The sequence below is a fragment of the Astyanax mexicanus genome, chromosome 8 (genome assembly GCF_023375975.1).
Source record: "Astyanax mexicanus isolate ESR-SI-001 chromosome 8, AstMex3_surface, whole genome shotgun sequence".
Classification (NCBI taxonomy): Eukaryota; Metazoa; Chordata; class Actinopteri; order Characiformes; family Acestrorhamphidae; genus Astyanax; species Astyanax mexicanus.
Window position 1 is genome coordinate 47,529,661 of NC_064415.1, and position 24,954 is coordinate 47,554,614.

At 39.0% G+C, this 24,954-nt stretch overlaps 3 protein-coding genes across 3 annotated transcripts; all 3 read left to right on the plus strand.

Annotated features, from left to right (window-relative positions):
• Positions 1-239: 239 nt before the first annotated feature.
• On the plus strand, positions 240-4,232 carry LOC103040652 (PX domain-containing protein 1). The gene is made up of 5 exons (XM_007229321.3): positions 240-862; positions 1,700-1,800; positions 2,201-2,291; positions 2,527-2,620; positions 3,561-4,232. The coding sequence occupies exons 1-5, from the start codon at positions 712-714 to the stop codon at positions 3,712-3,714; spliced, it is 591 nt and encodes a 196-aa protein (XP_007229383.3). The 5' UTR covers positions 240-711; the 3' UTR covers positions 3,715-4,232.
• Positions 4,233-5,071: 839 nt separating this feature from the next.
• On the plus strand, positions 5,072-8,656 carry opn4.1 (opsin 4.1). Its single transcript, XM_007229310.4, has one exon. It carries the CDS (start codon positions 5,433-5,435, stop codon positions 6,951-6,953), a length of 1,521 nt encoding a protein of 506 aa, XP_007229372.3. The 5' UTR covers positions 5,072-5,432; the 3' UTR covers positions 6,954-8,656.
• Positions 8,657-16,056: 7,400 nt separating this feature from the next.
• On the plus strand, positions 16,057-23,090 carry tmem53 (transmembrane protein 53). The gene is made up of 3 exons (XM_022677976.2): positions 16,057-16,253; positions 18,632-18,735; positions 22,109-23,090. Exons 1-3 carry the CDS (start codon positions 16,196-16,198, stop codon positions 22,805-22,807), a joined length of 861 nt encoding a protein of 286 aa, XP_022533697.1. The 5' UTR covers positions 16,057-16,195; the 3' UTR covers positions 22,808-23,090.
• The last annotated feature ends 1,864 nt before the right edge of the window (positions 23,091-24,954 follow it).

A 24,954-nucleotide genomic window follows, 5' to 3' on the forward strand; every position in this document is an offset into this window, starting at 1 on the left:
GCAAATGTGTCCCCCCAATATCAAGCCCGCTCCTACGCCCTTGCTGTTTATGCAGAAAATTACACTGCAACCTTAGAGAAACATATGCTGCCTTGAAGATCACATCTTTTCCAGGGATGTCCAGTCACTTTTGAATTGAATTTATTTATTATTAATTATACTCTGTAGTGTACAGTGTACCTGGTGGGCTGTTGGTTATATCTCTCAGGTTACAGTGTTCTATGGTGTGTAGTTGATAATAATAGCTTTTGCAGTGGGTCTTACAAAGAAAACAAATCCCACCTCCAATCCAATTGAAATAGGATTATCCTACCTCCAGGATCTTACTGATTCACATTACCTTCAGGAAAGGAGGAAAACACTGGATGGCTTCCAAGCTGAAGTCAGCCAAGATTTACACTGTGCTCCATTTATAGGGTAAAGCAGTGTATACTGTGGCTCCTAGCAATCTGTCCAGCAGTCTATTGTAGTTCATACATAATTAACACACATAACTGCCAACGAGTGTAAAGGCAGTGCATATAAATCAGCCTTAATCTCAGCAGGAGGAGGAGCAGGGAGAGTCTCAGAGCTCCAGTCACACAGTAAAGGGCTACAGCAGTGTGTTAGTGTGAATCTGTTCGTAGTTTGATTTTCCTACTGGTTGTTACACTTTTCCAGTCATACAGGCTGGGGGTCTGTGGTGGAGAGGAGGCTGAGTGACGGGGGGAGATGGACGGGAGCTGGCCGCAGGAAGAAGAGCTGGTCGAGGGTCAGAGATGCTCTGGCAGACGTCGGTCAGGTGTGGATAGACTGTGGACAGAGGTAACCAGATCAATCTCAGGAGAGGATGATGGGACGGCAGAGGCCTCAGTGCTGGCAGGTAAGCACTGTTTTTCCCACATTTTGCTCTTGGATTTGATGGAAGTTGTATTTAGAGCTGTCACAATGATTACATTATTGATTTATAGTGCAATATAGTATATATATACAGTAACAGTCACACCTTCTCATTTAATGTTTTATTCCTTTGTTGTAAATTAATACTTAAGTAATCTAGACAAAACACAATATGAATCATGCAGTAAACTTAAAAAAAATACTAAAACACATTTAGGTGACTTTTATCTTGGGTGCTGTTAACTTGCGTTTTCTGAGGCTGGTAACTCTGATGAACTTATCTTGTGCAACAAAGGTAACTCTGGCTCTTTTGCTGGAGCGGTCCTGATGAGAGCTAGTTTCATCATAACATTTTTGATAGTCTTTGCTACTGCACATGAGGATACTTTTACAATTCTTGAATTTTTTTGTATTAACTGACCTTCATTTCCTAATATATATATATATATATATATATATATATATATATATATATATATATATATATATATATATATATATATATATATATATATATATATTTACTTTGTTGAGTAGTTCTTGCCATAATATGGATTAGAACATTATTCAAATAGGCTTATTTACTGTATAACAACTCTACCAACTCTTCATAACGTTTTGTAAACTGGATTACTCACTGATAGTTGCTGACAGTGCTAATGGACAGTGCTAATTTAGGGGGTAGGCCTGTCCAAAGCAATCACACACTGCATTCATCATGACAGTCCTGTTTGTGCTTGGACCTTTTCTCAGCAGATCTGTAGTAGACAACCTGTGATAGTTTTTGCTTTTTTCATCTATTTTTCCTCTTTTTCATCAGCACTGCAATGGATACATGAGTCTGAGGTAAACACAGTCTCAGAACACAGGTTGAATGAAGTGGAAAAAATACTGAAGAATATAATCAGCATGTCCCATAAGGTATGAATAGATGACCATCCAAAGCATATATACACAAATATACATAATACATAAATAACAAATAAAAGTAGGCCTATCATTTTTAAGAAAATAAGCATACAATCTTAAGCAAAAGTTTTAAGATTTAAGTTTTTTTGCAAATACATTTAAACAACATTTTAGAACATTTAGAAATGCTGTTTTTCAGTCTTGTTATTTATATGTACGTAGAAAAATGTGCTAACTGGTAGTTGGAAAGGAAACATAAATTGTGTATATTGTTTATTTGTATTTTTTCTGTTTGCTTAGCAAACATGTATCCCACCCACATAAATAGCTGCACATATTTTCTAAGATATTGTCTCGGTACTGGATAATTACTCAACATTAATGCATTGCATACAATCCTTTTCTTCCCCAGTATTCCCAGTCTGAGGCAGCGCTCACATTTTTCCAGTCAGGCTCTCTTGACTTAGTGCAGCCCTTTTTTCAGAGTCCCGTCACAGTGGCAGGTTTGTGAGTATTCAGTGTTAGACTGTAATTAATGAAATTGCTAAGATATAATCTGCCTCTGCTAGATACATCCTGTAAAAATAGAAGTTCTATTGTATCAATCAAGCTGTACAATGATGTGTATGATATAGTTTGCCTAATGTGACATTGCCATGCTTTAATATGACTTATGCACATTGTGATGCAGAAACAATACATTTAACAGCCCTAAATATTCTGCTGTTTACTTCACAGATATATGGAGTTCTAATGGATTCTGCTTGGCCAACACTGAAACTATACTGTATGATGCGCATTTAACAAACATGCGTGAGAAACCAAGGAAAAGGTAAGATGAATGATCACTCATTCAGCAGTGATTAAGAATCGTTATCAGAATTCTGTGCCCTCCAAACAAATCTCCTTATTTCAAAGATACATTCTGATTTTCAAAAAAAAATGTAACTACTGTGAAATTTTATCATGACAGGGTGGACAGCAGCTTTAGCTTTACCTCTTATAACCTAAGGATGGAGATAAATATAAAGTGACATTAATATTATTAATTGCTGAATTTCAGGGTGCAGTGGTAGGGAGACAAGGAGGAGGATGTAATAACAATGCAATGCAGATAAACAGGGAAACCAGAAAACACATGAAAACAGACCAGAAAGAACAAGGAACAGGACAAGAGCATGACAATGAACATGCCTTCGGTACCTTTAAATAATAATAAACCTATAATAAAATATTTTCTTAAAAGGGCAAAATTATCCCAAGGGTAGGCTGGACAGGGACTTCTTCACAAGTGGAAATAGCTTGATATTTTTTATGAAAATATCTAAATCAATTATTTAAATAATTAAAAAAGAAAAACTTCAAGAAGAAAAAGTTTTTTTTAAATAATTTATCCACTTAAAAGAATATTCAACTTAACCAGGTAGCACTGCGGACACCTCTGATAGCAAAAAACATTGAATAATACCCTCACCCCCCACATTGTTGCCAACTGCGAATGCTTCACAACAGTTTTTAACAACTAATCCCAGGTGTTTTCACATAGTGCCTTTGTTTTGGAGTTCGACCAGCTTCTGTGTTTACAGCGAAGAGTTCAGTTGTTTTTTTTCCTCCGTAATTACATTTCGGTACCAAGCTAATGCTACAAGTATGCTAAAGCCTTTACTGAGAGTACATGTAAACTATATGCTAGTTTTTTGTTTCAGAACTTATTTTGAATGTTAAAGGTTATTTGGAACAAATTCTTCTTTTTTTGTTCTCCAAATATCCAGGTACCAGTTGCTGACAAGGACAAAACCGGAGGGACTTGACTGTAATGCAGAAACTGACACCAGACACCAGGCCGCTGTCACTAAACCCCAGAACTACCTTTCTAGCTTGTCCTTCCTCCAGCCAGAGGCCTGTGAGACCGACATCCTGGAATAAACATAAAATGGATTGCTTTAGCCTTTTCCATTCTTACTCTGCTGATAATAAATGAAGAGGAAGAAACTCAGGATATAAAATAAGGGCTTTGTCTTGTAGAATTTACAGTCTCAGCAGGAATTATAATTTTAGCTGAAATCACCATACTTTACACTGTACAGTACTGCTTGAAAGTTTGTGAACCCTTTAAAATGTTCTTTAGATGAAGAGAACCAAATAAAAAGGAAACGAGACAAAAATATTAGACTTGATCTAATATTTATTTATAGAGGAAAATTCAAATCCAATATTAGAGTGGTAAAAGTATGTGAAACTTTGTTTTCGGTATCTGGTGTGGCCTGCAGCCCAACATTCCTGCTAACTGCGCATCACCTTGAAAGAGTTTTTCACTGTACATATCTTACTGTAAACACTGCTAATGGCTTTATAACTAGCTGATGCCGAATGGTGTAAACTGCACACTGAATTATTGTACATTGGAATTTGAATACAAATCAATAAACTTTAAATTTCACAAACCTGTGACCTGTTGTTAAGGTCCTGTGGGAGGCAGATGAGAAGATGGTCGTTGCTGGTGAAGGTGGAGCAGAGTGTGTTCATTTCAGTTCACTTAGCATTTTTCCAGTCTAAAGGTGTTAATTAATGGAACAAAGCTCTAATCTACATTTTTACATCCTGCACAATTGATCTGTCTCACCACAGCCACTCAGATGTTCCATTTTGGCTTGATTTGGGGTCAAATACTTGTTGTTTTTCCATGCACTCCACTACAGGACCATGTGGTGTTACCCTGATTAAAAAGAGTAGACATTTAGTCAGTTAATGACTCCCACAAATCCATAGCTTGTCATGGCCCACTTTTTCTCCTAGTGGCCCCTTTTTATGCCCCGCCCACTCCTAGCCCTTTACTAAATGACCCAGTTTAGTTTTTCAGGGAAAACTTGGCACGGCTTCAAATCCAACTGAATGCTATTGGGCAGTGATTCTTAAAGTGTGACTTGGGTATGAGGCATCCCAGTGTAGCACACTAGGTGAGCTTGAAAATATTCTGCTAGTATAAAAAAAATTAAGGACTGAAATCTGTAGTTTCCACCTATAATTTTGCTAAAGTTACATTTGTTTGTGTTTAGTGCTTTACTTGTTAAAATCTGTATGAAAGCCTTACACAACTGGTGAAGAATAAATTGCAAAAAGATATGACAACATGTATATGTGTGAATTACAAATCTAGTTTACAGTAAATAAATGTGTGTGGTACACGTGTTCCTGTGAAATGGCTTGTAGGTGGTACTTGGAAGTGTTAGTTTGGTCATTGATGGTACATGGTTTAAAAAGTTTGAGAACCACTCAAACTAATGGTCTGTTTGGGTGAGCATATCTTTCTGCCATTTGCTTTTTCAGATCCCTATTGTTAGTGAGAGTATCAGCCTACAGATGGAAAACCAGACAGTGGATCAATAATATCCTGAGAGGATTGATCAATGTACTTATAAAAAGCTAATGCTGGGCACAGTTGTACCCAGATAGACAGGAGGAGGATAAGATGTATACTCCCATATCTCTGAGCAAGCAATGTGGTTGAATTTATGTGCTTTATAAAAGTCTTAAATTATTTCTCAACCTTTTGGGATAAAGACTATTTTTTTTATATTATATTATTTTAATATTGCATTGTTGTTTTGATTGAAGTATTTTTCCACAATTTTGAGACTCGCACCATGAGCCTCCACTCAGCTAAAAGAGGGAATCTCTGCCACCCTGGGGAGTCCAACTGCACTGGATTGAAGGAATCCTTAAGTGGTCACCACTACAAGATACTGCATATGCCTTTCCATGGGCCAACTGCCCACAGCCACCACCACCACCTCCATCACGAGCCTCCGCACCCCTTTCCCACTGTGGACGTCCCTGACCATGCTCACTACATCATCGGCTCAGTCATTCTGTTGGTGGGGGTCACTGGTGTGATTGGAAACGCGCTGGTCATCTATGTCTTCTGCCGCAGCCGTTCCCTACGCACCCCTGGCAACATTCTGGTGGTAAACCTAGCAGTGGCTGACCTCTTCATGTCACTCACGCAGTCGCCTGTCTTCTTCGTGGCCAGCTTGCATAGGCGCTGGGTGTTCGGGGAAAAAGCCTGTGAACTGTATGCGTTCTGTGGGGGCTTGTTCGGGATCTGCTCAATGATGACCTTGACGGCAATAGCTGCTGACCGCTGCCTTGCCATAACACGTCCACTTGCCTTGCTGGGCAGGGTCAGTCGCCGCAGGGCTGGGGCAGTGCTGGTTCTGGTTTGGCTCTACTCCCTCGGCTGGAGTTTACCTCCCTTCTTTGGCTGGAGCGCCTACGTCCCAGAGGGCCTGCAGACGTCCTGTTCTTGGGACTACATGTCCTTTACACCATCGGTACGTGCCTACACCATCCTACTATTCATTTTTGTCTTTTTCATCCCTCTGGGCATCATTGGTGGCTGCTACCTGGCCATATTCCAAGCCATCCGTTCTGCTCGGAGGGAGGTGAAGGAGCTTGACTCTGGGGAGACGCACAAAATGTTTCAACGCATGAAGAGTGAATGGAAGATGGCCAAGGTGGCTCTCCTTGTCATCTCACTCTTTGTGATCTCCTGGTCACCTTATTCCATTGTGGCTCTGACTGCCACTGCGGGATATGCCCATCACCTCACTCCTTACATGAACTCTGTTCCTGCAGTGATTGCCAAAGCCTCGGCCATCCACAACCCTATCATTTATGCAATCACACACCCCAAATACCGAGCTGCCATCGCCCGCTACGTTCCTATTCTCCGTGCCATCCTATGTGTTGGAGAAAAGGACATGCGTTCCTCCTTTAGCTCCAGCAGCGGCTCCTCCTCTCGCCGACCCACTCTCACCAGTCAGTGCTCTCTGGGTGTCTGCATTGGCAACGCTGCTCGTGCTAATGGCCGGTGGGGAAAGACGCGACTGTCCTCCGCCTCAGACACCGACTCGTGCTGGACAGAGAGCGAAGCGGATGGCTCAAGCATCAACTCGCTGCCCTATGCTAGGCGTGTGTCTACAGAGATTTCTACAGACACTGCCATCCCTCCACAGCAGGCCAGCGTGAGCACCGGCAGTGGGCAGAAAGTGGGGCAGGCTGAAAAGGTTGGCAGCATGCCAGTGCCCTCTATTACCCTGGAACCAGACATGTTGGATGGAAGCGTTATTTCTGATGGTAAAACTCTCCTCCTATATGGCAACTGATGGAAATAGGGATGCTGGTGCGAGGTGGTGGTGTGCGTACTGCTGAAAACTTTACTTCCATTACTGTAAAAGAAACTGTGACCAAATTAAAGGGAAATATAAAGACATCAACATTAATTAAATACACTATATAGCCAAAAGTATCCGCTTACCCAAATCGCTGAAATTACGCTCCAAATGATTAAACTTAGGTTCCAATAACTTTATACAGGTGTATAAAACCAAGCAGCTAGACATGCAGACTGCTTGTATAAACATTAACAAAAGAATGGGTCGCTCTCAGGAGCTCAGTGAATTCCTAAGTGGTATCGTGATAAGATGCAACACCTATGAAGTCTTTGTAAAATTTTCTCACTACTTTATATTCCCCAGTCAACTGTCAGTGATATATAACACAGTGAAAGGGACTAGGAATAAAAACACCTCACTCTATCAGCGTAAAATAACAGAGCGGGGTCAGCAGATGCTGAGGAGCATAGTGCACAGAGGTCTCCAACTTTCTGCAGTCACTACAGACCTCCAAAATTCTTGTGGCTTTCAGATCAGCTCAAGTACAAGAGCATTGAGAGCTTCATGGAATGGGTTTCCATGTCAGAGCAGCTCCATCCAAGCCTTACATCACCAAACGCAATGCAGTCGTGCAGATACTTACGGCAGTATAGTGTATGACCGTTGATGCACACTCGTGAATGAATGTGTGGCTAGTTTCTAGGTAACTTGGCTATGACCACTAACATTAGTGGAGATGTTTTAATTGAGTTAGCCTTTTAAAATCATTCTGTTGTCACAAAAATATGTGTTTACTTCATTACTACAACAATTTTCCAAAATCAAAGACATACTCATTAACTAGCTAGAGACCTAGTGAAGTGTTGGTGTGGTGGTGTGATGATATGTATGGTGGTAACATTGATAAATGCCCCATAAGCCCCTTACAAAAATGTTCAAGTATTTAAATATACTATTAGTATACTTTTTTAAACTAAAATTAAACAAGTATGCTTTCTGTTTATTGTATTTGTACTTATCAGTGACATACTAAACATAATTATACTAAAGTATACTTGCCTTATACTGACAAGTATACATAAAAAAGACTAAGTATATTTGCCATATACTCGCACTTAATCTTTGGCTTGTAGTTTGATGTGGAATACCTTGAAGTATATAGTACTTATTTTGGCATACGTTTCCAAGAAGTATTGAAATAGTACACTTACAAGTCTACTACAAGTACATTGATCATAGTGCACTTACTAAATAATATAAACTTAGGAAATATACTTCAACTTTACTTAAGTTTACTTAAGTATACCTTTTTTCATAAGGGGCAACTTGGGAGCACTGCACTTAGCTAGTTAGCTATGTTTATTTACATGTTTTTACAGTAACAATTGGGGTTTTTGAGCTTTGTTCCAGTATATATTGTGACTATGACCTTGCTGTTATAAACTGTACCATGCAAGCCAAAAAATGTTCTTCTAATGAATTTTTTAGTTGTAAATACTTGTTTTGTGTTGTACTATATCTTGTAAACACTACACTCTACAAGATTAAAGGAACTTTAGGCTACATTAATATAGAGATTTATATTAAACTATATATATTCAACTATTTATATAGACTTCACATTACTGCTACAATCCAGCAATAGACTTTATATATGTCTAGTCTGATTTGTGAAATGTTCTAATCTGATTCTAATCTTTTCAGAATATGTAAACATTTTACTGTCTGTTGTTTTTTTGTTATGAAATTAATAAAATAGTAAATGAAAACAGATTCTCTGTAGCTATTCTTAATTTAAGCTTTTCTCAAGCCTGTTTATCACACTAAATTCCAGAGCACAGACTCTAAGGGCCCTATCGTACACCCCGTCAACAGTCTATTTTTACACCTTGCGCACGCATCCTTAAAATAGCAATGGACTTCTGGAATATATTAGCACTGATGGGCTTGGTGGTCTGGAAATGACGTGTGTTCAGGTACATTTCTGGCGTGTTTCTATCTTGGCGGCGGAAAAACGCGTTGCGTGATTGATTCTGTGAAAGGACGTCAAAATTCAATGGTCAGTCGAGCATCCAAAACTGAATCATGATCACCCTGCACTCCAAAAAATACCCCATATCATCACTTCCTTACCACAGTAAAAAAAAAAACTTACCCAGAGCCTTAAGCAATTTACTATAAAAATAAAATATACTTAAAAATCTGCATGACAGTTATAAGGACTTATATTTATGTTCAGTACACAGACTTAATAACTGTAACTTAATTTCAGCAGACACAGGCATTCTGCTGTTTGAGAATTTTAACAGATGCTTATTCTCACTCTAATGCTGGAGTTTTAGAAATAAAAAATCTACAAAATGGACAAATCAACTAAACATTTTTTTTATTTCACTTCGTTATTATTTAACTAAAATTTCACTTTTATTATTATTTTTTTTTATATATATCTGAAAAATAAAGCACATTGTCACCCTGGCCTCTGGGGCTGTCCGTCAATTATATAAAACTTAAAACTTTTAAAATACAGAAATATAAAGCTATATGTTAGCGTTCTTATCACCAGGGCAAATTTATACAAATATTAAATATATTAATTCATTAACGAAAATCTGGTCCAGCGCTCAAAAATGCTGCAGGCGCACGTAGCGGGTTTGGCAGCGCATGCGGCGCAGGATTACCTCTGTTTTCTTAAAAAAAGTCTTTTAATAAATAAGGTCTTATCAAGTGTATCAAATTCATGGTATAAACCATGAACCATATAAAGGTCTTATCAAATTCATGGTATAAACTCACTATATTTACGGATAATTAATCAAAAGAAATCTGGCAAAATGCGCTGCGCCTCTCTCTCTCTCTCTCTCTCTCTCTCTCTCTCGCAGTGCGGAGCTGAATACAGCGCGAGGCTACAAAATAATATAAACTCAGTTTAGTTAAATAAATTAAGATGAGTGAGGACCTGTAAAGTTAATCAAATATTGTCAAATATAAAGAATAGGTTGAGGTTTGGATGAGCTGTTTCAATGATTTGAAACTGAAACTTTTATTATTCTGCGCACTATTAGAAAGCCTGTGATTGTTTTAAATTAGTTTTAAAAATTTAAAACACTGGGTGCGAGGCTGACCACCCATCAGCGTTAATATATTCCAAGTCCAATGCTGTTTTAAGGACGCGTGCGCAAGGCCTAAAAATAGACTGCTGATGGGGTGTACGATGGCAATGCTACACGCCTTGCGTGGGGTGTACGATAGTGCCCTTAGTGTTCCTAGAGGAGACATGCGTGTTAGTTCGTAATAAATGAAGCTAATCCCTTTTTGCATAATGGGCGGAGTCGTCTAAATTTCAGATGGAGTTTGCAGGTTTAATCCCTGATCACTCCATCATGTCATTTCCCTTTGAGAAATCTCACTCGGAGTGATCAAAACTAGCACTGAGGGATATTTTTAAAGTAAATAACAAAATGTAACAAAATATTTTTGTACGGAGGATGAAAAATTATACATGTATGTATGTACGTATGTATGTATAAATCAATCGTTCATGGTGCACAGTGGGTAGCGCTTTGGCCTCACAGCAAGATAGTCTGGGTTTGATTCCTGGCTGGGGCGACCTGGGTCTTTCTGTGTGGAGTTTGCACGTTCTCTCTGTGTCTGCACAGGTTTCCGCCAGGTACTCCGATTTCCTCCCACAGTCCAAAGACGGCACGTTCAGACTAATTGGGAACCAGTTGAAATTGTCCTTATAGGTGTGTGTATGAGTGAATGTGTGTGTGTGTCTGTCTGTGTCTGTCTTTCCTGCGATGGATTGGCGGCCTGTCCAGGGTGTATACTGCCTTCCTCCCGATGCCAGCTGAGACACCCCTATGTATTCACCCATTTAAAATAGTTAAAGATCACACACAGGTGTATCACATTAGGTGCACATGATCAGAACATCAATACCCAGCATTTTGAATGAGGCTTGCTCTATTTGAACCTCAGAAATTTAGTTTGGTGTGTCTCTGACTGTTGAAGTAAAAGTAAGCACCATGGTCAGATCCAAAGAGTTGCATAAGGCCCTCAGAAAGAAGATTGTGGCTGCGTATGAGTCTGGTAGGGAATTTTAAAAGATCTCAAAAGAATTTGACATCAGTCATTCCACAATCCGGAAAATAGTTCACAAGTGTAGGACATTCAAAACAACTGTGACCATTATCAGTGATCAGTTATCAATTATCAGGTTTGGCTGTCCAAGCAAGTTCACCCCCAGAGCAGACCAAAAGATGCAAAAAGAAGTAAAATGAAAAATCCTAAAATTTCATCATAGAACCTACAGCAGGCTTTTGCTACTGTCGATGTGAAAGTGCACGACTCAACTAACAGAAAGAGACTACACAAGTTTCATGTGAGGTGTGCTCTCTAAGAAAAACATTAAGGCCAGACTGAAATTTGCCAGAGAGAATGCAGACAAAGGCCAGGATTTCTGAAATAATCTTTGGACAGATGAGTCTAAAGTTTAAGTATTTGAACACCAAAACAGAAGATATGTACTTGTCAATTTTGCAAAACAAACAAACAAACAAAAAAAAAACAGAAAGCCTAGCTGTACTTTTCCATTTTTCTACAGTAAACTGGTTTTAGACAGTTAAGACGCTAACGTTACTGCCGCTGTGAGCTGATTGGTTGGTAAGCTGATGCTGTAAAATACTGTCAGACCATAATAAAAAGGTGTATAACCGTAGTTCAAAAGCTTTAATTGGACAGTGGCGCCCCCTGGTGCTCTAACAACCCCAAAATAGATTTTTAATTGGGTTTTTAGATCTGTATTAGAGATAAGGTGTGTTGGAGATACAGCTGCCACTCGCCTCAGCGAGAGCAGCCGGGCGCAGTTGGGGGAGATGGAAGGGGTGTGGAGGAGTGGAGGTGTAGTTTGGGGGTGCAGGTGGAGTTGGGAATGGGGGGTGGGGGGGGTGTGAAGGTGGAGTTGGGGGGTTGGAGGTGGATTTGAGATGGGGGAGTGGAGGTGAAGTTGGGGGGTGGACATGGAGTTGGGATGGGGTGTAGGGGTGTGAAGGTGGAGTTGAGATGGGGGAGTGAGGGTGGAGTTGGGGGTGAGGGTGGAGTTCAGATGGGGGTGGAAGTGGAGTTAAGATGTGGGAGTGGAGATGGAGTTGGGGTGGAGGTGGAGTTCAGATGGGGGTGGAAGTGGAGTTAAGATGGGGGATGGGGTAGTGGAGGTGGAGTTTGGGGGTGAAGTTGGAGTTCAGATGGGGGGTGGAAGTGGAGTTAAAATGGGGGATGGGGTAGTGGAGGTGGAGTTGGGGGTGGAGTTGAGATAGGGGGGCAAAAGTGCAGTTAAGATGTGGGATGGGGGAGTGGAGATGGAGTTGGGGTGGAGGTGGAGTTGAAATGGGGGCGTGCAAGTGGAGTTGAGATGGGGATGGGGGAGTGGAGGTGGAGTTGAAATGGGGGGGGTGCAAGTGGAGTTGAGATGGGGATGGGGAGTGGAGATGGAGTTGGGGTGGAGGTGGAGTTGAGATGGGGGGGTGAAAGTGGAGTTGAGATGGGGGATGGGGGAGTGAAGGTAAAGTTGGGGGGTGGACGTGGGGTTGGGATGGGGTGTAGGGGTGTGAAGGTGGAGTTGGAGGATGGAGGAGTGGAGGTGGAGTTGGGGGATGGAGGTGGAGTTGGAAGGTGGGTGAAGTGGGGAGAGTTAGGATGGACAGTCTCCACCTGCAGCAGAACAATATTATATCAAAACCATTCAATATTCTTTTTTATACCTACCTGGCCTACTTAATATTTACATGGTAGTATTTTTTTCATTTAAATATATATTAATTTAGATCTGCATTTTTCCCTTTTATAACAACAACAATAATAACAGTCATGACGATAAAAATCTTTTATTGTTGCATTTTTTGAAACAACAAAGCAACATTTTTACAAAGAGTTTAAAGAGTAATGGTTAAGGATATAAAATACAAAAGGAATTGTAGTGCTTTACAGTTATATAATTATGAATGACACAAAGATCATTACAATATCATTATAATGTGCATTGAATGGTTGAAGAGAGATTTACATTGTATATTTATATTTTAGAATAAACAGAAGTTTCTAGCCAATGGCTCAAAAAAGCAACTGCAGGAACTGCCTGTAATGCCTGAAGCTGCCTCGCACTTCCGAGATTATAACGTCCTTTGTCATCTTCAGTGGTGAAGGCGCAGACGCAAAAAAACTCACTGACATGCACAAACCAAGACAGGCCCTTATTGGTCTGTGCAGCTCCGCATGAAGTCGAACTAGCCTGTTCTCTGCTTTAGTAATCTAGCTCAGTGGTTCTCCCTCTGGGGGCCATAATGTACGGTGGCCGAGAAAGCCCAAAGCAGTGCAAATTGAAAAGCGCTGCAAAAGCACAAAACACATCCATCAAAATTACAACACAGGCGCAGCAAATAGAAAAACGCGCTGCAAATAGAAAAAAACGCTGCAAATAGAAAAACGCGCTGCAAATACAACCACAACACAACGGAATTGAGTCACAACACAACGGAATTTTCCCGGGGGACCTTAAAAGATGCTGTACCAGCTGTGTACAAAGGACAATAAGTGGCAAACAAGCTTCTGAAAAGTAAGTTATGTTTATTACCTGTGATTACCACGGTTGTGTGCATATTATTAAAAGTTCTGCTTCACAAAACGCCTTGTTTGCCACTTATTGTCCTTTGTACATATAGTGAAGTCCGAGACGTTACTGAAGACGCAGCTTAGCTGGTACAGTATCTTTTAAGGTCCCCCGGGAAAAATCCGTTGTGTTGTGACTCACTTCCGTTGTGTTGTGGTTGTATTTGCAGCGCGTTTTTCTATTTGCAGCGCATTTTTCTATTTGCTGCGCCTGTGTTGTAATTTTGATGGATGTGTTTTGTGCTTTTGCAAAAAAGCACATGACACACAATAGTTGTCCTGTATACAGATTCTCCCACCAGAGTTGTGGATTTCTGCAGCTCCTCCAGAGTGACCATGGGCCTCGTGGACACTTCTCTCATTGGTGCTCTCCCTGCTTGATCTTTTAGTTTGGGTGAATGGCCATGACTCGTAGGTTTGCATTTGTAGAATATTTTTTCCATTTTTGGATGATCGATTTAACAGTGCTCTTTGGGATGCTTAAAGCTTGGGATATGTTTTTATAGCCTAACCCTGTTTAAAACTTCTCTACAACTTTTTTCTGACCTGTTTGGTGAGTTGCTTGGTCTTTATGATGCTGTTTGTTCACTAGTGTTCTTTAACAAACCACTAAGTTTTTCCAACATCAACAGTAAAATATAAAAAGAAACCAAAAAATCAACGTTTGCTATCAAGGGATTCACGATTTACACAAATATACAAATACGTAATGAATAATTATGTAATTAAAACTGGTTAACAGATACTTTTCTTTGTATTTTTTCTTATATACTCAACATAAAACAATTAAGGACATCCAAGATGACAAAATAACATATTAAAGAACACAAACACTGACAAAAAACACCTATTTTATTATTACATTCATTTTTTTTATATACATGACCACAGACACAGCTTTATTTATTACTAATAGTACATTTAGGACACAAAAATAAAACCTAAAAGCAAGAATAAGATATTTACCAAATTTTGACTTTAAAATTATTTCCCAAAGAGGATCAGCCGATTAATAAAAACACTCACATAAATAAATAAAAAAATAGATGCATCTTATATTTAATTATAATATTCTATTAATTTAGTGGTATTATTTTGATTTTATTTTATTTTAATGTTTATTGTTATTTAGTGTGCAGGCGGAAGTGTAGGACAGGCCGTGCGACTCCTTACCAGAGCTGGTCAATACGGAGACTTCCCATTTCCTGTCTCCCCGTTACATCACAATATAACCGCACACCGCTAGATGGAGCCCGCGAGTGAGTCCTTAATAAATAAGATGAGTTAAACGGAGCTAAACGGCTAAAAACTCAAATTAAAAATTGAAATCAATAAAAAATAACATTGTCATAAACAAATACATGAACACGTGAATAAACAAGCATGTAAAAAAGTGTATGTAAAATCAATCAACCTTTATTTTCACTCGGTAGATACATTGAGAGTAACCCTCATTTTCAATGCAGCCGAGCTTACATAAAATTAAAGGGATTGAAACTTAAGTTTAAATTATAAAAAAAAAGCAAGCAGATTTGAGAAAAATATTTAATTAAGAAAAAATTAAATAATTAAAAATATAAGGATATGCAAACAGGCTAAAATGTAGAACAATAAAACAAAAAGATGAATACGTAGAATAATAAAATATAAACACAGTTAAAAAAATAAATAAAGGACTAAAATAACCACAATTAAAAAAAAAAAAAAGAAATAAAAAGGTAAAAGAAAAACTCAACTAAAACAGTTACAGGCTGTCTGTAGGTGGTTAGATATTTAAAGTTTAAAATGATTAGTGACACCAGAGAGCTGAGTTTTAGGGTTTCCTGTAGTCAATTCCAGCTCACTGTAGCTAAAAGCAGATTGTCCCAGTCCAGTAAAAACTCTAGGAACCTGACAGGTGATCCACTAGATTAATTAAAATTTGTTGGCATGTCATTTTACTTTTATTTAAAAAATTTTATTTTTATATATACAACAGATAACAATCAAGGATATCCACAATAATACAAAAAAAACATTTAAAGAACATAAGCACCACTGACCAAACAACTCATTCATTCTTCCTTTAAATATAACTCCTATACATTACAGAAACACAGGTTTATTTATAACAAAAACACATTTAGTACACAGTAAATACATTCAACTCAAATAAAAAAACCTTAAAGCAAGAGTGACATTGGGCTACGTTTGTGCTAATAATATTACTTTCCAAAGAGCATAAAGATATTCACTTATTCCTTATCGATTCAACATTATAGATGAATGTTTGAGTAAATCAATTCTTTTATCAGTATAAAAATAATCAAACATTTAGAAACTCAGATTTTGCTCAAATGCTCCATATGAAGTCATTCATTTTGGACTCACTTGTGAGTGCCCCCTGGTGGATAAACGAACCAGGCATATATTCTACAGTGGTGTGTTTTCCTCTATTAGAGAGCCTCTCTGGCCTCGCTCTGCTGCCCTCCATCCATCCTGCGGCGGAGCTGCCGGAGTCCAGGCCAGGCTCGGTTCTGAGCGCGGTGTTGATGGCAGTCAGGCCGGAGCGATAATAAGGAGCCGGCATGGGGGAAGAGGAGGGAATAGACTATAATGTAGTCTTCCCGGAGCCGCGGCTCTCAGGTACGGCTGGTGTTCCATCGAGTTGTGCGACCCATCGATATGTGCTACTTCGCGGCTCTGCGCATGCGCAAAACTCTATTTTTTACTGATTTCATGAGTTTGAAAGTAAAAATCCATCCCAGGGTTTTGTACCAACTGCCTGGGCGGCCCTGCCGCAGCTCGCTTTTGATATAAACCCCTGAGATGGATTTTTACTTTCTGGACCTGGGTTAACCACCTCTAGTTTTTCCTGATAATTTAGTCTTTTTCCCTCGGGTGCATTGTACAATCAGGACTCATAATCATCGTTTGCTTGAGTGTTATAACCGTGTAAAAAAGTAAAACAAATATATAATAATAAAAAAAAATCACAACTTGACAGAACACCGGGTGGGTTAGCATTAGCGGTTGCTAACGATAAACAGCGCGTTCCCCCTGATCACCCGCACTGTATTGTCATTCTGTAGGTTAGATAGATTAGCTAATAGAGCTGATTTACAGTGTTCACTATGCATCTGGTGAAAGCAGATTCCTGACACGGACTGAGCTTCTAAAACCCCTGATACTAGTTTAAACCATGTTAAACCAGAGCAATGGTTTAACTACAAACATGAACCACTTTACGAAGATAACGTTAGGACAGATTCCAAGGTTCACCGCGCTGGTTAATGATGACTGGGGGTGGGAATCACAGGGTATCTCACGAAATGGATATTATTATCAATGTGATACTGCGATTCTGTGAGACACCGTATAACACAACACAAATGTCTAAGATACCTCACACTACACAATTTTAGCCCAGGTTTTTAGTTGCTGTTCGTTGATCAAAGACCGGGGATCTCTCGGTGCTTACACAGTCGCAAAGTGTGAATTATTGAAAGACAAGCCGTCACTGACTCCCAGCAAATATTTGGCATGCTAGCTATCTGACCCAGTCAGCAACTAGGAGTCAGAAGCAGTGGCTACCTACAGCCAATGGAATTACAAAGAAAGAGAGAACCACCGGTCCAAAACACACCCCCTACATTGTTAAGAATGACCTGCAAGTGAGTCCTCTATGAATGGAGTGAATGGAGCTAAAAGGAAAAAAAAAAATAATAATGAACTAATTTTCAGAGTTTTATTTTATTTTAGAAAGTAGAATAATATATTTTATTAAAAAATCAAAGAAGGCCTGTATATTTTAGTTTATCTACAGAAAACAGGTTTTACACTGTAAAGGATAGCATTACTGCTACTGTAAACTGATTGGTTGGTGAGCTGATCCTGGAGATACAGGTAGAGCGTGTTTAAAAGGTTTATAACTGTAGTTCAGAATGATCAAAAAATGACCGAAAAATTTATTAAACATTTATAACTTTAACTATAACTTTTGCTTTATATGAACCCATTCATGTTGGACTCAATTCCTGTGCATATTCTCCTCTAAAGAGATTCTCTGGTTTGGCATTGCTTGTTCTCATGTGTTTAGTTCTGGTGTGTTCTCGTGATAAACGTGTTTCTGGAGAGCAGTCAGGTGAGTCTGTGATTTCCCACGAAGATAAATTGTGAAATTTGTGACCCTGTGTCGCTGTTCAGTCATGTAGTGTGAAAGTCTCAACAACTGAAGCACTCATGATAACAACACAACGACTGACTGCTTAAAAAGTCATGTAGTGTTAACCTGGCATTAGCTTGAAACATAAAGAGCACCTTGATTATTTGTGTTGTCTCTGTTTATTTTAATGTTACTCTCACATATCAGAATACAGCAGAAACTGTATAAAATGGGCAGTGTTCAGTTTGATTAAATCCTTCTGTTATTCAGCAGTACGCCTGTTAGTTCTCTTATTCAGCGAGTGTTTTGATGTTATTTTGTAGGAGGTTCAGTGTTCATTTCAGTGATATTGTGTTTCTGTGTGTCCCTTTTTAAATATTTGGATTGGTGTGGAGGCGGCTTTAGGGAGTGTAAAGCGCTTATATTTAATTAAAATATTGATAATTGATGCCGCTTATTGATATCATATTTGGCACCAATTCTTCAAATCTTCATGTTCTGTTTGTTTTACTGTTGTGGTGGGTAAAAAAATTATACTCTATACTTCTAGTTTTACCTCAGTGATTTATTGTTGTTTATTGAGTTATTGTTAACACCCTGTTTACCATAGGATTTTCTACATTTAGATATTTTTAGTAATAAAATACATAATAATGTCATAATGGTGTAATGGCATTTTTTACCATCCTGAATGTGTTCAACATTCCAACATTCATTCATCCATAATATCAACGTTGATTATTCCTAAATGAATATTGGAATGTTTAGATTAAAAGACAACTGTACATTGTGTTGCTTTGCTTATCATGCTGTGTCGTCAGGCCACCTTCAGGTTTCTCCTGTTCTTCTCTTGTGGCAGAGAAATACTGGCGTGGGTCAAAGGAGCCAGTGGTGATTCTTTTAGGCTGGGCCGGCTGTAGAGACAAACATCTCACAAAGTACAGCTCAATTTATAATTCACAGGTGAGACCCAAACTTTAATTCACTTCTTACAAATACACTTACTGAGCAAAAAATAACAAGGATTGAATTGCTCTAGTACCCTGTTAGAGTTATTCTCTGATCTGAAGCAATTCAAGAACAGATATAAAAATAAAGTAATTGACATCTGTCAGTCTGGAAAAGGTTACAACGTCATAAGTTCTAAGGCTTTGGGACTCCAGTGGTCCACAGTGAGAGCTATTGTTCACAAATGGAGAAACAAAGAACACTGGTGAACCTTTCCAGGATTGACCAGCCTACTAAAATTAATCCAAAAGGGCATGGACAACTCCTCCAGGAGGTCATAGAAGTACCCATTACAACATCTAAAGAACTACTTGTCTCACTTGCCTCAGTTAGGGTCAGTCTTATTGAATCAATAATAATAATCCCCAGACTTTGGGAAAATATTCTGTGGACTGATAAGTCAGAAGTGGAACCTTTTGGAAGGTGTGTGTCCCATTACATCTGGCATATAATTAACACAACTAGGAATTCTGCTCTCCTTAACCTTAAGCGTACTTGAGTTCTGCAGCAGGACAATGATCCAAAGCACAAAAACAAGTCCAGCTCTGAATGGCTGAAGAAAAACAAAGTAAACTTTGACTTTGGAGTGGCCTAGTCAAAGTCTGATATGCTGTGCAATGGTCTTTAAAAGGCATTTCACAGCCTCCAATATGGCTGAATTAAAACTATTTTTAAAATACATCTACACAGAGATGTGAAAGACTCATTGCCAGTTATCACAAATGCTTGATTGCAGTTGTTGCTGCTGATGATGGCACAACCAAGTTATTAGGTTATGGGGGATTTTTTTTATATAGGGCCATGTTGGTTTGGATAGATATTTACCCTTCATAAATTAAATTATCATTTAAAAAGTATTTTTTGTGTTTACTACAGTTTTCTTTGTCTGACATTAAAAAATGTTTGTTAAAAAAAAAGTATGATAAAAAAAGCAAAGACAGAAGAAATCTGTAGGTGGGCAAATACTTTTTCACAGCACTGTATTTCCACATATCTTATCCCACTCTTTAACTTTATACTCTTTATTCAATCAACATTTGATTAAATCCCTTTCTCATATCTTCTTGAGGGCTAGTAGAAAGTTTCTACCCAGGTTTTGAACCATCATCAAATAATGCACTGTAGTTTCTAAAGTACCTAGAAAGTGAGCAGATTGGGGAGCTATTGAATCAGATTTTAATTTCTGTATTTGTAAAACTGAAGCCATAACAGGACCATGGAGGTGCTGTCTCAGGGGTAAGTCACCAGAGACTTTTAGTATTTTATTATAACCCACGTAACCTAACCCTACTTTAAACATCTCCACAACTTTATCTCTGATCTGTCTGGTGCTGTTTGTTCGCTAGTGTTCTCTAACAAACCACTAAGGCCTTCACAGAACAGGTGTATGTATACTCAGACTAAATTACACACAGCTTGATTCTATTAACTAATGAAGGGACTTCTGAAGGGAATTGAATACTTCTGCACATCAGACTTTCAAGATTTTTATTTTATTACGTTTTTTGAAAATCATGTATCATTTTCACAATTATTTAAATTTGTGGTTGTAGGGTGACACGGTGTGAAAAGGTTCAATGTGTATGGATACGTTTGCAGGCCTCTATATATGGCAGGCAGTTTATTGAACTGAACATCTCTTAGTAGAATGATGCGTCCCCTCTCAAAGTCTATCAGCTGGGTCAAATTTCTTTGTGTGTCGTAGAGGCATGTCTTGTAGTCAGTGATCTCTCCCCAATCTACCCATCAGTAGCCACTGAGAGGCTTTTTCTAGGGCAGTGGGGGGGGGAACTGTTTTTACGCGATCTTGTGGCAAAACCCTGTATCTAATCAGACCACAGCTGTAATCATTTATATACAGTGGGGGAGGGTAAAGTATTTAATACAGTGACAAGAAGCTATTCATCATATTCTGCACTCCTGTATTAATTGCATCTGTTTGAACTTGTTACCTGTATAAAAGACACCTGACATCAGACATCTCTTCACTATGGCTAAAGTGTTTGGAGGGATAGGAAGGATGAGAACAGCTCCAAGAACACTCTCCTAACCGTGAATAATGAAGCATGGGGGTGGAAACATCATACTTTGGGGGTGCTTTTTTGCAAAGGGGACAGGACGACTGCACTGTATTGAAGGGAGGATGGATGGAGTCATGTATCGCAAGATTTTGGCCATCAACCTCTTTCCTTTAGTAAGAGGATTGAAGATTGTGGCTGGGTCAACTAAGCTAAGCCAGGGCAACTAAGGAGTGGCTATGAAAGAAGCATTTCAAGGTCCTGGAGTGGCCGAGCTAGTCTTCAGACAGGAACACAATCGAAAGTCTTTGAAAGTAGATGAAACCCAATGTTGGCCAGTGATAGCCCTGAAATCTGAAAAATCTGGGAAAGATCATGTGATTCATGTGTGCAAACTTGGTCAAGAACAAAGGTTTTTGTAAATATATATTTTATTGTATCAAATACTTATTTCATAAATGCAAATTAATAATTTAAATATCATACAATATAGTTTTCAGGAGTTTTTTAGATTCAGTTTTTTACAGTTAAAGTGTACCTACAATAAAAATTACAGACTTAATTCCCTCCACTGTATCTGCCTGAAACATGACTGCAAGGCCATGTCAAAAAGTGTATACTGTCAGGGAGTTCACTCACTAGCTGCAGGTCAATTTACCATTATGATTTATATAAAAGACATATACAAAATCCACTGCCCGGCCAAAAAAAAAAAAAAAAATTGCCACAAAAAAAAAAGGTTGCACACATTTTGTTGGATCGCCTTTAGCATTGATTGCGGCATGCATTCACTGTGGCATTGTTTTATTAAGCTTCTGCAATGTCACAATGTTTATTTAAATTCAGTGTTGCATAAATTTTTCACCAAGATCTTGCAGCATTGATGATTGTAAAGTCTGACCGCTGCACAATGCAACACTTCTCCAGCACATCCGAAAGATTCTCAATGAGGTTAAGATCTGGACTCTGTGGTGATCTCTCTCTCAATCCATGTTTGAAAATGATGATCTCAAGCTCCCTGAATCACTCTTTCACAATTCCAGAACCATGAATCCTGGAGTTGTCATCTTAGAATATGCTCGTGCCATCAGGGAATAAAAAATCCATTGATGGAATAACCTGGTCTATATTCAGTATATTCAGGTAGTCAGCTGACCTCATTCTTTCAGCACAACCTGAACCTAGACCTGACCAGCTTCAGCAATCCCACATCATTTGCTTAGTTAAATCTAGTTGGCCAGGCAGTGTTGACACTATGTTGATGTTTGAAAATGTAAAGCTGTCTTGCTTCTCTTCTGTCATGATTACAGGGGTGTGTGACCGTACGCTACACAGCACCGCTCAAGACCGTCTTCATCTCGGAATCATTTGGCTACAAGGACCTCAGAAGCATTGCTCACAAACTCCTTGAGATACTGTTTGACTATGAGGTGGAGAACAACCCTATCTTCTTCCATGTGTTTAGCAATGGAGGCTTCATGCTCTACCGCTACATGGTGGAGCTCCTGCAAAGCCACAAGCAGTTCAGCTCTCTCTGTGTAGTGGGCACAGTTGTGGACAGTGCACCAGGCAGCCAAAACGTGAGAGGGGCCCTCCGCGCCCTCAAGACCACGCTGGGCCCAAATGTCAACGTGGTGCTGCGGTGCTTCCTCCTGGTGCTGTTCGCTGTGATGGTGGTTCTGCTCAGGGTAGTCCTGTACCCTCTGACCAAATACTTCCATAAGAACCACTACGATGCCATGATGGAGAGTCCGGCGCCCTGGCCTCAAATGTACCTGTACTCCAGGGCGGACCGGGTGATCAGGTACAGAGACGTGGAGCGGATGGTTCGAGTGCTGCAGGAGAAAGGGCTGTCCGCGGAGAGCTTCGACTTCATCACCCCGGCCCATGTCAGCCTGTTCAGAGACTGTCCTGAGGACTACTCCAGCAGGTGCCACACCTTTCTGACCAGCTGCATGACCAGGCGTGAGGAGACACAATCAACAAAGCGCTTCCAAGTGCAACACTGACAGCATTGCCCTTTCACCCAAACCTTAAATTTAATTGCTGTAAAGTCAGGCGTACAAACCACTGTATTTGTATAAATACTACTGATCAAAACATTTAATAAGCTGATGACCTTATATAAGTTTATATAAGGGAAAGCTGAATGCTAATTGTGTTCTCTGTGTGTGTCTGGTACTGTGAATTTAAAACTAATTTAATTTAAGCGTACTATATTTACACTTCTATAGACTGTATTTGACTTATGTGCCTTTCAGAACTAAATAAATAGTCGTTTTGTTTGGTTAACCGCTGGGTCCTGGTTTCTCCGTAAAAGGGTAGAACATGTTCTCCTGTCTTCCACAAACAGTTGTAAAAAAGTACACCACTAGGTTTCAGTTACTTTTCAAGCCACAGCAGCACTTCAGTCATTGCAGTGTACAAAGACATGCAATAGTTTAGGCACTCATGCTCAGAATTTTTATTACTGTGATTGGTGTAAAGTGTGTAGAACAGTGGTTCTTAACTTTTTAGACCCTCACAGAAACATTGATTAATCCTAATTATAATAGGTTAATTATGGGAGTGTTGTAGTTATGAGTGTGGAGAACTGAAATGTTGCTCTACAAACTAGTCTAATGTTAAGCACCAAACTCTGAATGACAGGTGAAGCTTTAGTTAATTAAGTCCTTAATATTGTCAGCAGCCAGTCATGTCTGAATTGAAGATTAGTAATCTAGGACTTCTGTTTTAGTCTGTGAAAATGCTAATAGTTAAAGACTACACAGCTAAATGCTCATATCTAGCAGTAAGCTGCAATGCAACGTGAGATAGTATGAACAGCAAGGCATCAAGACTGCAGTTCTTATTTTAGACACAGCCAGTACATGATGGCCACAGAGCAGGACAAGAAAAATAATTTCCTCAGTTCGTAGCGTAATTTAAAATATCTGAAAGGGTAAATAGCAGGACTGGTGGTGGTTATCCAATAGTGTGGGCCACATCCCCCAGTGGATTGCAGTGGAACTGTAAGGGGTCCTTTAGCAAAAAAGTTCTTATTTTCTGTTTTAAGAATGTAAATTATTAGCTCAATTATAACATATACTATAACATCTATAGAAAATATGAGAAATATCCTGCAGTCATGAATTTGTTGGTCGTCTTTACAAATGTCATATTTTGCCTTTTTACATTTTCTACAGAGGTAGGTAGGCTACCTTCGTTCCTGGCTTGGTGACGCATTTTACCTCTGGCCATTCCAGCTCAGCCTGTGCCATCCTGTACCATATGTGACATTTTAGAGCAAGACACTGGCATTTGTCTCTGCAGGAAATTCAGCCTGGTACATCATATAGCATGCAGAGCCAGATTTGATTAGACAGATGAACATCGCTTATCAGAGCACAGCCATCTGATCCTCCTGCTGTTTGTCTGGGTGGACGGGTTTGCTCTCGCTGCTTAAGTGTTTCTAGTTTGACTTGTAGAATAGACAGCCAGGGTCTGTCTTAATTTCAACTTAGATGCTTCAAATATATAGTAATGTAAAAAAAAAAAACCCTAACAAATTTCTTTTGTTTTTGCGTTTTTGTCATAATAATATTTTTTTAAACTATCATACAAACTTTAATATTAGACAAATATAACCTGATTAAATATAAAAGCCCCTTTTAAATGATAATTTTATTTATTAAAGCAAAAAAACAAACATGCAAACTAATCAAGACCTGTGTAAAAATGTATTTGCCCCCTAAACCTAATAACTTGGATGTGTCACTTTTGGCAACAACAACTGCCAATTTAAATAACAATTTTCATCCCACTCCTCCCCTCTAGGTTACAACAGCTGAGGTGACACAGTTGTTCCACACAGTCAGACACAACCTCAGCTACAACAGTGGTGACTGTGCACACGGAATCAAAAGATTAGTTCAAAAAATATATAAAAATAATTAAAATGTAAAAATAAGGTAAAATAAAACATAAAAAACATAAGCATATTTAAACATATGCTGCAGGCATATCACCCCAAACTAGTTAGGCCCATGGCGGGTATTTATTTCTGAATTATCGCTTATTTTTATTTCTGAATATTGGTGACCCTAGCTCGATTAGGCAGGCTTTCACAGTGCCTATAGGGGAAATGAGGAGGTGGCAGGATTTAGGAGGCAGTAAG

Coding starts and splice junctions, on each gene's coding strand:
- LOC103040652 (XM_007229321.3), top strand. CDS start 712: ATGGACGGGAGCTGGCCGCAGGAAGAAGAGCTGGTCGAGGGTCAGAGA. Junction 2,292..2,526: donor GAGTCCCGTCACAGTGGCAG/GTTTGTGAGTAT, acceptor TTTACTTCACAG/ATATATGGAGTTCTAATGGA. Junction 2,621..3,560: donor CGTGAGAAACCAAGGAAAAG/GTAAGATGAATG, acceptor CCAAATATCCAG/GTACCAGTTGCTGACAAGGA.
- tmem53 (XM_022677976.2), top strand. CDS start 16,196: ATGGGGGAAGAGGAGGGAATAGACTATAATGTAGTCTTCCCGGAGCCG. Junction 16,254..18,631: donor CCCGGAGCCGCGGCTCTCAG/GTACGGCTGGTG, acceptor CTCTTGTGGCAG/AGAAATACTGGCGTGGGTCA. Junction 18,736..22,108: donor GCTCAATTTATAATTCACAG/GTGAGACCCAAA, acceptor TCATGATTACAG/GGGTGTGTGACCGTACGCTA.
- opn4.1 (XM_007229310.4), top strand. CDS start 5,433: ATGAGCCTCCACTCAGCTAAAAGAGGGAATCTCTGCCACCCTGGGGAG.